Raw genomic sequence first — 12,318 nt, 5'->3', positions numbered from 1 at the left:
GTTCACACCGTTCTGCTGTAGAAAGTCACAAGTAACTCTGGCGGTGTGGGTGCGGGCATTGTCATGCTGGAAAACGTTGTTTCGATGACGTTCGAAATGTGGTCTGACGTGGGTTCTGAGAGCTTGATCGATGTAGCGCACTGCTGTGATACTGCCTCCTCTCCCTGGACCAAGATTTTGGAACACCACAGGACACACACTCTGGTTCAGGCCGATTTCACCCCAAACCATTATGCGTGGACCTCCACATGAGTCTCGTTCCATGACACATTGGTCAGAATAACGCTGGCCATGTCGACGCCATATTCTGGTCCTGCCATCTGCAGTTGGTTGACATGGAAGTGATTGGCAACGGCTTGGGCAGTGTGGCCAGCGTTGAGTCTTCCAAGCATCTGGTTCCTCTGAACTGTCGTGAGTCGTGGCATGCTGCTGAGTTGTAGTGTGAATGATTCAACCAGGTATAGGGGTGCATTTTATAGGGCTGGTCCCGGTGAACAGCACGTGCAGCATGAGTTACATGAAAATCATGAAAAACACATTACCATCTCAAAAGTCAGGTTGCACTTTTGAGAACATTTCCTGGCTTGAATTCTGTGTTTGTGAGGGAGCCTTATTGCTGAGGTAAAGTTGGGAGATGTGGTCACAAATATATAATAAAAACATTTGGCAAGTTTTTTGCAATGCGTCTATTCAGAGTAACATACCAACCTGACGTTTCTTTTGCTGCTTAGTGTAGTACAGATGCTGATAGTAACATATTTCTTACCATTTTATGACAATATAATTGATTACAGCTTGGTTCTGCTGAAGCAGCCATGTTTAAAATTGGATTCTATAAGATGCATCCAGAAATTCCAGACAGTATGTCAAAAGCTGCACATTCTTTCCTTCTCAGGTAAGTATCTATTAGGTTAAATTGTCAGGTAGATTTTTTAATGCCATGCCGGAATAATTGTTGATTCTGGATCATTTGCATTAAAAAAAGGTCCATCAAAAGATAACAGCAAAAACATAGGTGATGCTGGCTCGTGTTGACTATGTCCTATAATATATTGTCTGCAGTGGATGCCGAATTTAGACAAGTTTTCAGTTCATCATATCCTTGTAATTTCTAAACAGGGTATGACATTCCACAAAATTGCTAAAGTTTAGTATATCTGATATGTATAGACACGTCATCTATTGTAAACTCATGATGTAGTTATTACTTTAGGTATTGTTGAGAATAATCAGTTTTAATTGTGATTAATATTATAGATGTTTTGAACCAAGTCCAGATAAAAGAGCAACTGCAGCTGATTTATTAGAGGACAGATTTATAACAGAGTAAGTTACTTTGTAACATAAGCAGACATTTTCATTAGTTTTCTAAAATTTTTATTCATAGATCTTTGCAGCTGTGGATAAGTTAATGGTCATTAGCTGTGATTTACTTTCCAAAACATACTGAGTTAATAAAAAGTGTTTGAGTACTGTCTTTTTAAAATTCTGCAGTGATGTTACTACAGTACTTGGAGTTGATAAAATGTTCTTATTTGTATTACTGATTTATTTAGGAACTATAAAAAGAAAAAGAAAAAAGTTCAAGAGACTGATTTACATAGAAGTACTTCAGGTAAATAAACAAATTATAATATTGGTTAGAAAAGGGCTTCTGGTGTTTAGTATAGAAGGAGGGAATTATGAAGACTTTGAAATGTCAAAGGATTAATGTATTTTCTTCTGTATAAGATTAGAGAATGAATAATATATAAATATTAGGCTGCGGTTAATTAGTTGTTTGCTTCACATGACCCACCCACATGTCCGTTTTCATCCGTAATAATTACGCACTTCCATAATTATTTGGTCAGATTTAGTGAGGTCACAGATTTGTCATGTAAAATTTGTAAAACTATATTTGTTTGCCTTCAAATATGAACAATGAATTGTAGCCCAAAATGGAAATTTCTTGGATTCTGATTGGTCGAAAAGTGGCGTCGAATGAGTATAACAGTCCTCTAAATTTCCTGGGCGACTCACTGCGAATGAATATTTTCTGGGTGCTAGACTTTGTTTGCAGTGGCCAAAAATTCTACACCTCAAAACTTTATTCTAGGAAATCTTCATGAATTTGTTCTTGTATATCATCAACAATGAAATTCAACCATTGGCTTATTGAAACACACACCTGAAACACACAAAACATAGTTAGGGAGTGTATTTGAAAGATAATAAGTAAATTTAATTTCAAGGCTGGTCTGACAATAATGGTTGCTATGGTCACTCTATCAGTCTATCATAATTAGACTGGTCAAAATCGAAGATTTTCAACAAGTGAATAAAAATACTACAATTTATTGAACTCCGTATGGACCGTAATATATTTTTGTCCCCGCCTTTCGAAGAAAGCAGGGGACTATTAAAATGGGTTCGTCCGTCTGTCTGTCTGTCTGTCTGTCTGTCTGTCTGTCTGTCTGTCCGTCTGTCTGTCTGTCCGTCACACTTTTTGGGACACAATAACTCTCTTCCTAATTGAGCTAGAATGTTCAAACTTGGTGTATGTGTTTATTAGGTCAATGCCTTGATGGAGTTCGAAGATGAGCATTTTCCGCTTAGGGTAAGCAGAGATAAGCAATTTGATTGGTTGATGCTTTGGGACACGATAACTCTCTTCCTAATTGGGCTAGAATGTTCAAACTTGGTGTATGTGTTGATTAGGTCAATGCCTTGATGGAGTTCGAAGATGAGCATTTTCCGCTTAGGGTAAGCAGAGATAAGCAATTTGATTGGTTGATGCTTTGGGACACGATAACTTTTAATTGAGCTAGAATGTTCAAACTTGGTGTATGTGTTTATTAGGTCAATGCCTTGATGGAGTTCGAAGATGAGCATTTTCCGCTTAGGGTAAGCAGAGATAAGCAATTTGATTGGTTGATACTTTGGGGCACGATAACTCTCTTCCTAATTGAGCTAGAATGTTCAAACTTGGTGTATGTGTTGATTAGGTCAATGCCTTGATGGAGTTCGAAGATGAGCATTTTCCGCTTAGGGTAAGCAGAGATAAGCAATTTGATTGGTTGATGCTTTGGGACACGATAACTTTAGTTCTAATTAAGTGAGATTGATGAAACTTGGTGTATAGTTTCATTACAGTAATACCTTGACTAAGTTTGATAATGAGCATTTTCTGCTCAGGGTAAGCAGAGCGATACGCAATTTGATTGGTCGAGACTTTGGAAAACAATAACTCTCCTACTTTGATTGTCCCCCGCCTTTCGAAGAAAGCAGGGAACTATTAAAATGGGTTCATAAAAGCATCAATTGAGCAATTCCAATACAATCCAATACAATGAATATAGGCAAGGTAAATAAACAAATAAATGGAAAAAACAAATTGAAAAAGAAACTATTATAAATTAATTAAATATGTAGTATGCAATAATGAATTGACATTTAATGACAGAAAGAAAACAGTGAACTTTGCACAACTTGCAGCAAGATGGAAAATAGACCCGTTGATACAACCAAACTCTAGATCTGTAGGCATAGAGCATGTTTTCCCCTTAATATGCTATAATTATTCCATCAAAAACATTGTATGCTTAGACTATAAGTAAAGATATACTGTTTGATTGTTCAATACTTTGTAAAAGATAATTTGTGATAAATTTATATGTGTCCTCTAATTATTTTCCTATTTCGGCGGGGGACATCAGCCTCACTGTTGGCTTGTTAATGATATACAAGTCAGGCTGATACTGATATGAATAGGACAGAGACTAATTTTCATACAGATGCACAGGCTAGGGTTTTTTGCGAAGAAAAAACATAACATTCATTCACAGCGTCGAAATGACAATGTAAACAAGCATAGCAACCACATGCGTACAGTACACAGCATATATCTACACGGTCACACAAGTGTATGGACATTTATCAAACATGATATGCAATTTATTTCGAACCTAGTCACCGCTGGAGTTTAAAATCATTTAAAAAGTACATAAAATACACTTACGATTTCTGTTTCGATCTTTGAAATTATCGCAGAGTGACCTCCCTTTCCAAATAGACACAATTAACCAGTCGCTGTGTGAACCAAATAGAATGGAAATGAGTGTTTATCTTATTACGTCACGGATATTTTCATTACGTCAAAATTGTTTTCCTTGGTATTTACGTCATTAAAACCAAAAAACGACCATCAACTATCGCGAAAGAAAGAATTCCTAGAAAAATGTTAAATATTTTGGGCTACCATTTCGATAAACACCTCCTGTTTAGAATTTATCGGACTGTTATTGTCCATTTGATACCGCTTAAATGGACAATAACAGTCCTCTAAATTCTAAACAGTCGGTGTTTATCTCCTAATTGATGCATTAAAATACACTATCTATTGATAAACATGACACTGTGGGTGATAAATAAAGTCTAGTAGGCTAGAATGAAAATATATACGAAGTCCATCTGTGAAACAGGAAGTAAAAAAAAGCTATATATCTGCCATTCAAACCAAGGAATGGTATTTACAGCATTTTCTTTCACCAAATACAACATACACTCAAAGTTATTAAAAACGCAATGCTTAATTCGTGAAATATTTCTGGTAAACGTTTTCTTGGGCTTTCCTATCTTATGGCACATAGGTGAAACTTGTGATGGGTCTCTTTTTGTAGAGTTCTGGGTTTGAATCCAATATCAGTTCTCGGTAATGAACTTTGTTCGTGCAAACGCAACACTTGTCTTTTATCACGATTTTAAGCAGTCCCATGTCTCACGTTTTGCACGTGCATTCCCTGTACTCTGGCCCTTTAAATTATTTCAACAGTCATCACTTCAAAAAATACCATGCCTTACACAAGAAAACAGAAACAGAGCTATTGCCATGCTGTATCAGGGGGGCTTCACAGGTAGCAGTCGGCAGACACTTTAATGTCCACCCATCGACCATTGCTCACCTCAGATAAGGCTTCCACGCCACTGGAAGAGTTGCCGATTGACCCCGACCTGGAGCGCCACCTGTAACAACCGCTGCTCAAGATCCGACTACAGCATCTACGCAACAGGTTCCAGTCAGCTACTGCCAGGGGAACTGTTGGAACACGGCAACATCAGATCAGCCCTCAAACAGTCCGAAGGCGTCTGGCTGCTCTTGGGTTACGCTGCCGTCAACCTTACCAAGGTCAGATCCTTTTGCATCGTCATCAGCTTGCCAGACAGCAATGGACTGCAAATCAGGGGTATCTGCAAAATGTCATCTTCTCAGATAAATCCTGATTCAACCTCAGTTTTCCTGATGGACATCACCGTATCTACTGACGTCAACATGAACGCTTTGCTTGTAACTGCGTGCTGGAAAGGGATCGTTTTGGAGAGCGGTGGTGTCATTGTTAGGGCGGCTATCAACGTCAACTTCCGGCCCCAGTTGGTGGTGGTCCAAGGCAATCTCAATGCTCAACATTATGTTGACGCCATCCTTCGTCCGGTGTTGCTTCCATTGCTGGCTCAACTTGGCGTCCGTCAACAGATGGTTTTCCAGCATGACAACGCCCGACCCCACACTGCCAAGTTGACAAGAGACTTTCTAAACAATCATCATGTCCGTGTTATGGATTGACCCGCTATGTCTCCCGACATGAAACAGATCAAACTCCTTTGGGATGAATTTGGATGACGGGTTCGAACTCAAGCCGTGCCACCACGAACTGTTGCAGATTTGGCACAGGCACTCCAAAATCATTGGCAAACAATCCCACAGCGTGTAGTGAGACATCTGTGCCAGTCCATGCCAAGGCGACTTCCGGCATGTGCAAGAGCTCAGGGTGGACATACCCGATATTGACTTCAGCTGACCCCTGCTTTGTTTCATGGTTCTCTGACGTTTCGGTGTTGTGCATTTGTAGTGAATTCTTTCATGAAATTATCCACAGATGCTTGTTATCTTGATTTTGTCAATTGTTATGTAATAACCTTTGAATTTGGCATTGCGTTTTTAAGTATTTATATTATCATGATGCCATGTGCCGCTGGGGTCGAAGTTGAAGACAATTAACATACAGGTTATTGGTACTATCTTCCTTCACGGTTAGAGAAACGAATACATGTGTAATAAATTCTTTGGACTGACATGTTAGATAATTGTCCCCCGCCTTTCGAAGAAAGCAGGGGACTATTAAAATGGGTTCGTCCGTCTGTCTGTCCGTCTGTCTGTCCGTCCGTCCGTCCGTCTGTCTGTCCGTCTGTCTGTCCGTCACACTTTTTGGGACACAATAACTCTCTTCCTAATTGAGCTAGAATGTTCAAACTTGGTGTATGTGTTTATTAGGTCAATGCCTTGATGGAGTTCGAAGATGAGCATTTTCCGCTTAGGGTAAGCAGAGATAAGCAATTTGATTGGTTGATGCTTTGGGACACGATAACTCTCTTCCTAATTGGGCTAGAATGTTCAAACTTGGTGTATGTGTTGATTAGGTCAATGCCTTGATGGAGTTCGAAGATGAGCATTTTCCGCTTAGGGTAAGCAGAGATAAGCAATTTGATTGGTTGATGCTTTGGGACACGATAACTTTTAATTGAGCTAGAATGTTCAAACTTGGTGTATGTGTTTATTAGGTCAATGCCTTGATGGAGTTCGAAGATGAGCATTTTCCGCTTAGGGTAAGCAGAGATAAGCAATTTGATTGGTTAAAACTTTGGGGCACGATAACTCTCTTCCTAATTGAGCTAGAATGTTCAAACTTGGTGTATGTGTTGATTAGGTCAATGCCTTGATGGAGTTCGAAGATGAGCATTTTCCGCTTAGGGTAAGCAGAGATAAGCAATTTGATTGGTTGATGCTTTGGGACACGATAACTTTAGTTCTAATTAAGTGAGATTGATGAAACTTGGTGTATAGTTTCATTACAGTAATACCTTGACTAAGTTTGATAATGAGCATTTTCTGCTCAGGGTAAGCAGAGCGATACGCAATTTGATTTTTATATGTGTCCTCTAATTATTTTCCTATTTCGGCGGGGGACATCAGCCTCACTGTTGGCTTGTTTAACTTATTTTGTATATAAAAATCCAAAGATAAGCTTATGCTTTTAAATATTTATGTCAGAACAAATCATCAACCTCATTGGAACAGGTCATTTCGAAACCTGTCAGAGTAGGGAAAGATGAAGAAATGAAATGCCAAGAATGAATGAATTAACCAACTTTAACTTAGAAGCATATCACTAATAATTTAGACCTATTATTATGATCAAGTCTGCCGATGCCCGGCTATTGTGCAACAGACATTTTAATCTATAAAAATTTTATTTAATGTGAATAGATCGCGGATAACGGTTACTGTTGGGTTTTCAATGACCAAGTAACACCGCTGCCTTATCTTATCTAATTGTTCCCCTCCTTTCGAAGAAAGCAGGGGACTATTAAAATAGGTCTGTCACACTTTTTGGGACACAGTGACTCTGCTTTAATCTAATTGAGCTAGAAATTTCAAACTTGGTGTAGATGTTTATTTGATGAATGCCTTGACTAAGTTCAATGATGAGCATGTTCTGCTTAGGCTAAGCAAAGATACGCAATATGATTAGTTGATGCTTTGGAACATGATAACAACTTTGCTTTAGAGTGATGAAACTTGATGTATAGGTTGATTACATGAATACCTTGATTAATTTCAATAATGAGCATTTTTGGCTGAGATTCAGACTTTGGAGCTCGACAATTTTGATTCTAATTAAGTGAGAATGGTGGAACTTGGCGTATATATAATTACATGAATACCTTGACTAAGTTCAATGATGAGCAATTTGATTGTTGGAGCTTGACAACTTTGATTTTAATTGAGTGAGAATTATAAAAAGATAAATATGCAATTAAAAAATGTGTGTCATCTAATTACTTTTTATACGCCCACATTTTCATGTGGACGTATATTGTCGTCGTCCCTGTCGGTCCGTCTACAGGTCACAATTTTTATCCGATTTTAATGAAACTTGAAATATAGGTTTATCACCCTAAGATCTCGGTTCCTTTCAATATTGGCATGTATCGGACCGTAACTTCATGGATTATGGCCCCTGATTGTACGAAAATTCACGTTTTTGGCTTGTGAACACTGTAGAGGTCACAATTTTTATCCGATTTGGTTTAAACTTGAAATGTATGCTTAAAACCCAAAGATCTCGGTTCCTTTCGATATTCGCACATATCGGAACGTAACTTCCTGAATTATGGCCCCTGATTGTACGAAAAATCGCCTTTTTAACTTGTCGACCCTATAGAGGTCATAATTTTTATCCGATTTAAAAAAACGTATTATTATATCACCGTTACACTCTAAGGACGACTGAGTTCAAATTTCGTGAAAATCGGCCCAAAACTGACAGACAAAATGGTCGCCCTTCGTTCTCAAATAGCGTAAAAATATGGTATGTCAAGGTTGTGGACCCTATAGAGGTCACAATTTTTATCCGATTTTGTTGAAACTTGAAATTTAAGTTTATAACCCAAAGATCTCGGTTCCTTTCGATATCCGCGCATATCGGACCGTAACTTCCTGAATTATGGCCCCAGATAGTACGCAAAAATGCGTTTTTTGGCTTGTGGACCCTATAGAGGTCATAATTTTTATCCGATTTAAAAAAACCGTGTTAATATATCACTGTTACACCCTAGGGACGACTAAGTTCGAATTTCGTGAAATATCAGTCCAAAACTGACAGACAAAATGGCCGCCCCTCGTTCTCAAATTGCGTAAAAATATGGTATATCCGATTTTGTTGAAACTTGAAATGTAAGTTTATAACCCAAAGATCTTGGTTCCTTTCGATATTTGCGCATATCGAATTGTAATTTCCTGAATTATGGCCCTTGATTGTAGGAAAAATCACTTTCGTTTTAGCTTGTTTTCTATCCATCTCTCGAAAATGTGGGCGTATCCTGCCTGGCAGCCGCTGGTTCAATTTGACAGGGGACATCAGTTTCAATATTGGCTTGTTTTATTTCCAGAACCATTTGATAAAAAGACAGCAGCATTGAAGTTGAATATAAATGTACCCAGAGTTTCTCGGTAAGATTTTTTTTTTTATTTGGGGGCTATTGAAATGGGTTTGCTAACGTCTCTGTCAGCCTGTTATACAAATTTTTTACACAATAACTCTTGTTTCAAATTGAACGTGGATGTAAAATTCCGGGAAGGAACGAACAAACGTTTCTCAAAAAAACGCTTGAACCTATATATATATATATAAATGCGCGGTCTTCATTAATACAATATTATATAATTTAGAATAATTTGGACTTCTCTCGTTTAGGCTAACTCCTTACCTTGTCTGATGAGAGTTACTTCCCTTTGTCAACTTCGGGTGTAGTAATTACAAACAAAGGGTGTGAATCGGTCCAGGTCTTTGATACGTGACAAACGATACAGTTAAAAAATACAAATGATGAGAATGGTAATATTGTTCATGCATTAGCCAGAGTAACCAGGCAACAGTCTGTGCACCCTATGTCTAGTTTAGTTTATAATTGTTGAAAATAACACCACTGTACATGGTAAAGCATGGATAGGCCTACAGCACATGGGTTAAAAATGTATTCGATAATTGCAATAAATTTGTCTGACTTTCGTATACAAAATGATAAACAAAATATGTATTGACCTTATTACATGGTCAGACGGCATCCTCCTGGTACTATTCTATAACCGGTACATTAGTCATTATAAGGATCATAAGATCTACCACGGCAAAAAAAAAATGAATTATGCCGTGGCAGACGAGGGTCTTCATTCGATTGTCACTATTTTTGTTATTGTGAGAATTCCTATAAATACTTCACCTTCTAACTAACTAATGTTGACACCTTTCTTGTAATTATATAAAATCGGTAGAAAGATTTTTAAACATTTCATTATTTGTGTTGCTTTTGAATATTTTGCTAGGTTAAAAAAAGAGGGGTTGTCAAATAGTGTAGAGAATCTTCTAGATCCACTGGAACCAGTTGAAGAAGAAGGGTGTGTAATTCTACATAACTTTTATATGCACATTACAATTTGTTGCTTCTTTATTTAACACTATAAATACTTTTGATTTGCACTTCTGCAAATATTGAAGAGAATTGAATACATGCCAGAATCCAGGAATTTTTTGTAATGTCACATTAGATATGATAAAGAATAATTTTAGAAATTTACATTCTGGACTGGTTTGCACGTATTTTGCATGAATAGTTAAAAAGCATCAATGTTATTAGAATTTTTGGACCAGGAACTGGTCACTGACTGCTACTCATCTTGTTTTTCTTCTTGGGGAGACGCTCTTTTATTAAAAAGCCTAAGGCTCCGTCAATTCAAATCCGATTGTCATGAAAATTGGCATGCTTGTTCTTTGAACAACTCTGAATCTATTTGGTGAATTAGATTTTTGAATTTCATCCAACAACATGGTCAGTTCCTGGTCCATAGTAAGATTGTACTTGTTGATTTACTGAAAAACTGGAAAACCTGTATTCTGAAGAGTGCTCTATGTCAATCAGAAGTAAACAAACATCAAAGCCTTGTATTTAAGATATTTCCATCAAGCATAATGAAGTCATCTGTTTGACATACAAAACATATTTTAATCTGAAAGCGGGATATGTCTAATGACCATCAAAAAATTATTATAGACAACAATTGCATAAAGTTAAAATGTCAATTATTATGAAATATCTCAACCCCTAGAAATGGTGCTTGTGTAGAACTCATTGTCTTGCAATAAAAAGTGATGTTTCGGCGATTTGAATACAGATATCCAGTACTATGTATATAGGATCTTGACTGTCAAGGATGTATATCTGATTGTCATTTGAGAGATGCTTAATCATATGCAAACTAAATTATTGCGAAAATTGGATCACCAAAAGTAAAATAAATATCAGTCCAAAAATGGTTTATTTCCATTCAGTATTTTGTTTTCATTAGCCCAGTAAGTGCAGTAAAACACTGCATCCAAGCTAGGAGATTAACTACGATTGATATTTTGATTTCTTGATTACATGCTTTAAAAAATCACTTTGAGTACATTTCAGCGTGAAAAAATAAGGCTAAAAATTGTTTGAAAATTGGAAAATAAATAAAAACTTTTATGTTTGTTAGACTAAACTTTGTATCCAGTATTAAAAATAACTATCTTCTAATTTATAAATTTCTAGATTTTCAGTAATGTCAGATTTTTTTAATAAGACAGTACAAACCTTGCATGTTGTTTCTGCACATGTCATATTAATTTACAGGGATAGAAGTAGTAGTAAAGTTTTTTTAAAAATTTAAATTAGTGTTTTGTAGGCTATGAATGTCCCTCACTTGTTTTCAGATTATATCCGTCTCCTACCTCAAGTTATCTTGATTTAAGTGCTATAGATGGAGGACTAAGGTATGTTCATAAACAGTAGGCTAGCTTAGCATCTTCCATCAATAAACAATATTTTAATATGTACAGCCAAAGGGTTTAATAATATTTGCAGTGACATGTGCATTGACCAAAGTGTTTTTCATAGAAAATCTTAGATTCTGAGATCCTTAACTACATGTGCTCACTGCTCAGCACCAAAATTACCATTCAACAGACATTGAATTTCACTAACAAGAACAGAATGTTGTAAGTCAAAGTGAAACTGTTGAAGTTCGATCGATTTAAGTTGAATTTAATTGTAAAATGTGAAGTAATTATTTGATGTATGAAGATTTTTCCATTGATCTCTGCATAACAAACTTTTCTGGTGAAAGTCTTTGTCAAATTTTCTAAAAACCTATTTCCTCCATATTGTGGCCGTCTATAGAGCGTTTTTATTGTAGCATGCCCCGATTTAAAACTAACTCTTAAACTAACACTCAAACTTCTGCTTTTACTCACCTATTATTTATACTTACATATTCTGTTTTTATTCCGATTTTTTTTGTTGTGTCTGAAAATGCAGTTTTAATAAATTTATTACTATTTATGTTAACATTTTGTTTTCTGTACCTTGGTTTTTTTTTACCATACAGCAGTTTTCATTTGTAACATTTATTACATTGTACATATCAACAACAATTTTTGACAAATAGACAATACCCAGAATTGACATCTGACAACCATCCTGTCATTTATATCATATATTCATTTCTTTTTCTGTACAGAGAAAAAAAATAAGTCTACAGATTTTCAGTGCAATTGAGAAAATATATTTTGATCTGTTTTGCATAAAATTATAAAATAAAACTAACAAATCTGATGAAATAGTGTATCAATTTGGTACTGGATAAACTGATACTATAAAATGTAATATTTCAAGAGAATACTGTTGTATTTTAGGGGA

General features: G+C 36.4%; 1 protein-coding gene across 9 annotated transcripts in view; it reads left to right on the top strand.

Annotated features, from left to right (window-relative positions):
* The window catches only part of LOC126811679 (mitogen-activated protein kinase kinase kinase 15), a 56,751-nt gene that overhangs the window by 28,126 nt on the left and 16,307 nt on the right, over positions 1–12,318 (top strand). For 5 of the 9 annotated variants that reach the window (XM_050537505.2, XM_050537504.2, XM_050537503.2 and 2 more), the window contains exons 24-28: positions 795–895; positions 1,258–1,326; positions 1,557–1,615; positions 8,989–9,049; positions 9,923–9,994. In XM_050537505.2, the coding sequence (XP_050393462.1) occupies positions 795–895; positions 1,258–1,326; positions 1,557–1,615; positions 8,989–9,049; positions 9,923–9,994 (362 nt within the window). Of the gene's footprint in view, positions 1–794; positions 896–1,257; positions 1,327–1,556; positions 1,616–8,988; positions 9,050–9,922; positions 9,995–11,333; positions 11,394–12,318 lie in introns of all 9 variants that reach the window. The other 4 variants (XM_050537502.2, XM_050537499.2, XM_050537498.2 and 1 more) reach the window with 1 other exon arrangement.

Source organism: Patella vulgata, chromosome 2 (assembly GCF_932274485.2).
Source record: "Patella vulgata chromosome 2, xgPatVulg1.2, whole genome shotgun sequence".
Lineage (NCBI taxonomy): Eukaryota > Metazoa > Mollusca > Gastropoda > Patellidae > Patella > Patella vulgata.
The sequence above is the reverse complement of the archived record's forward strand: the minus strand, read 5'-3'. Positions and strand labels throughout refer to the sequence as shown.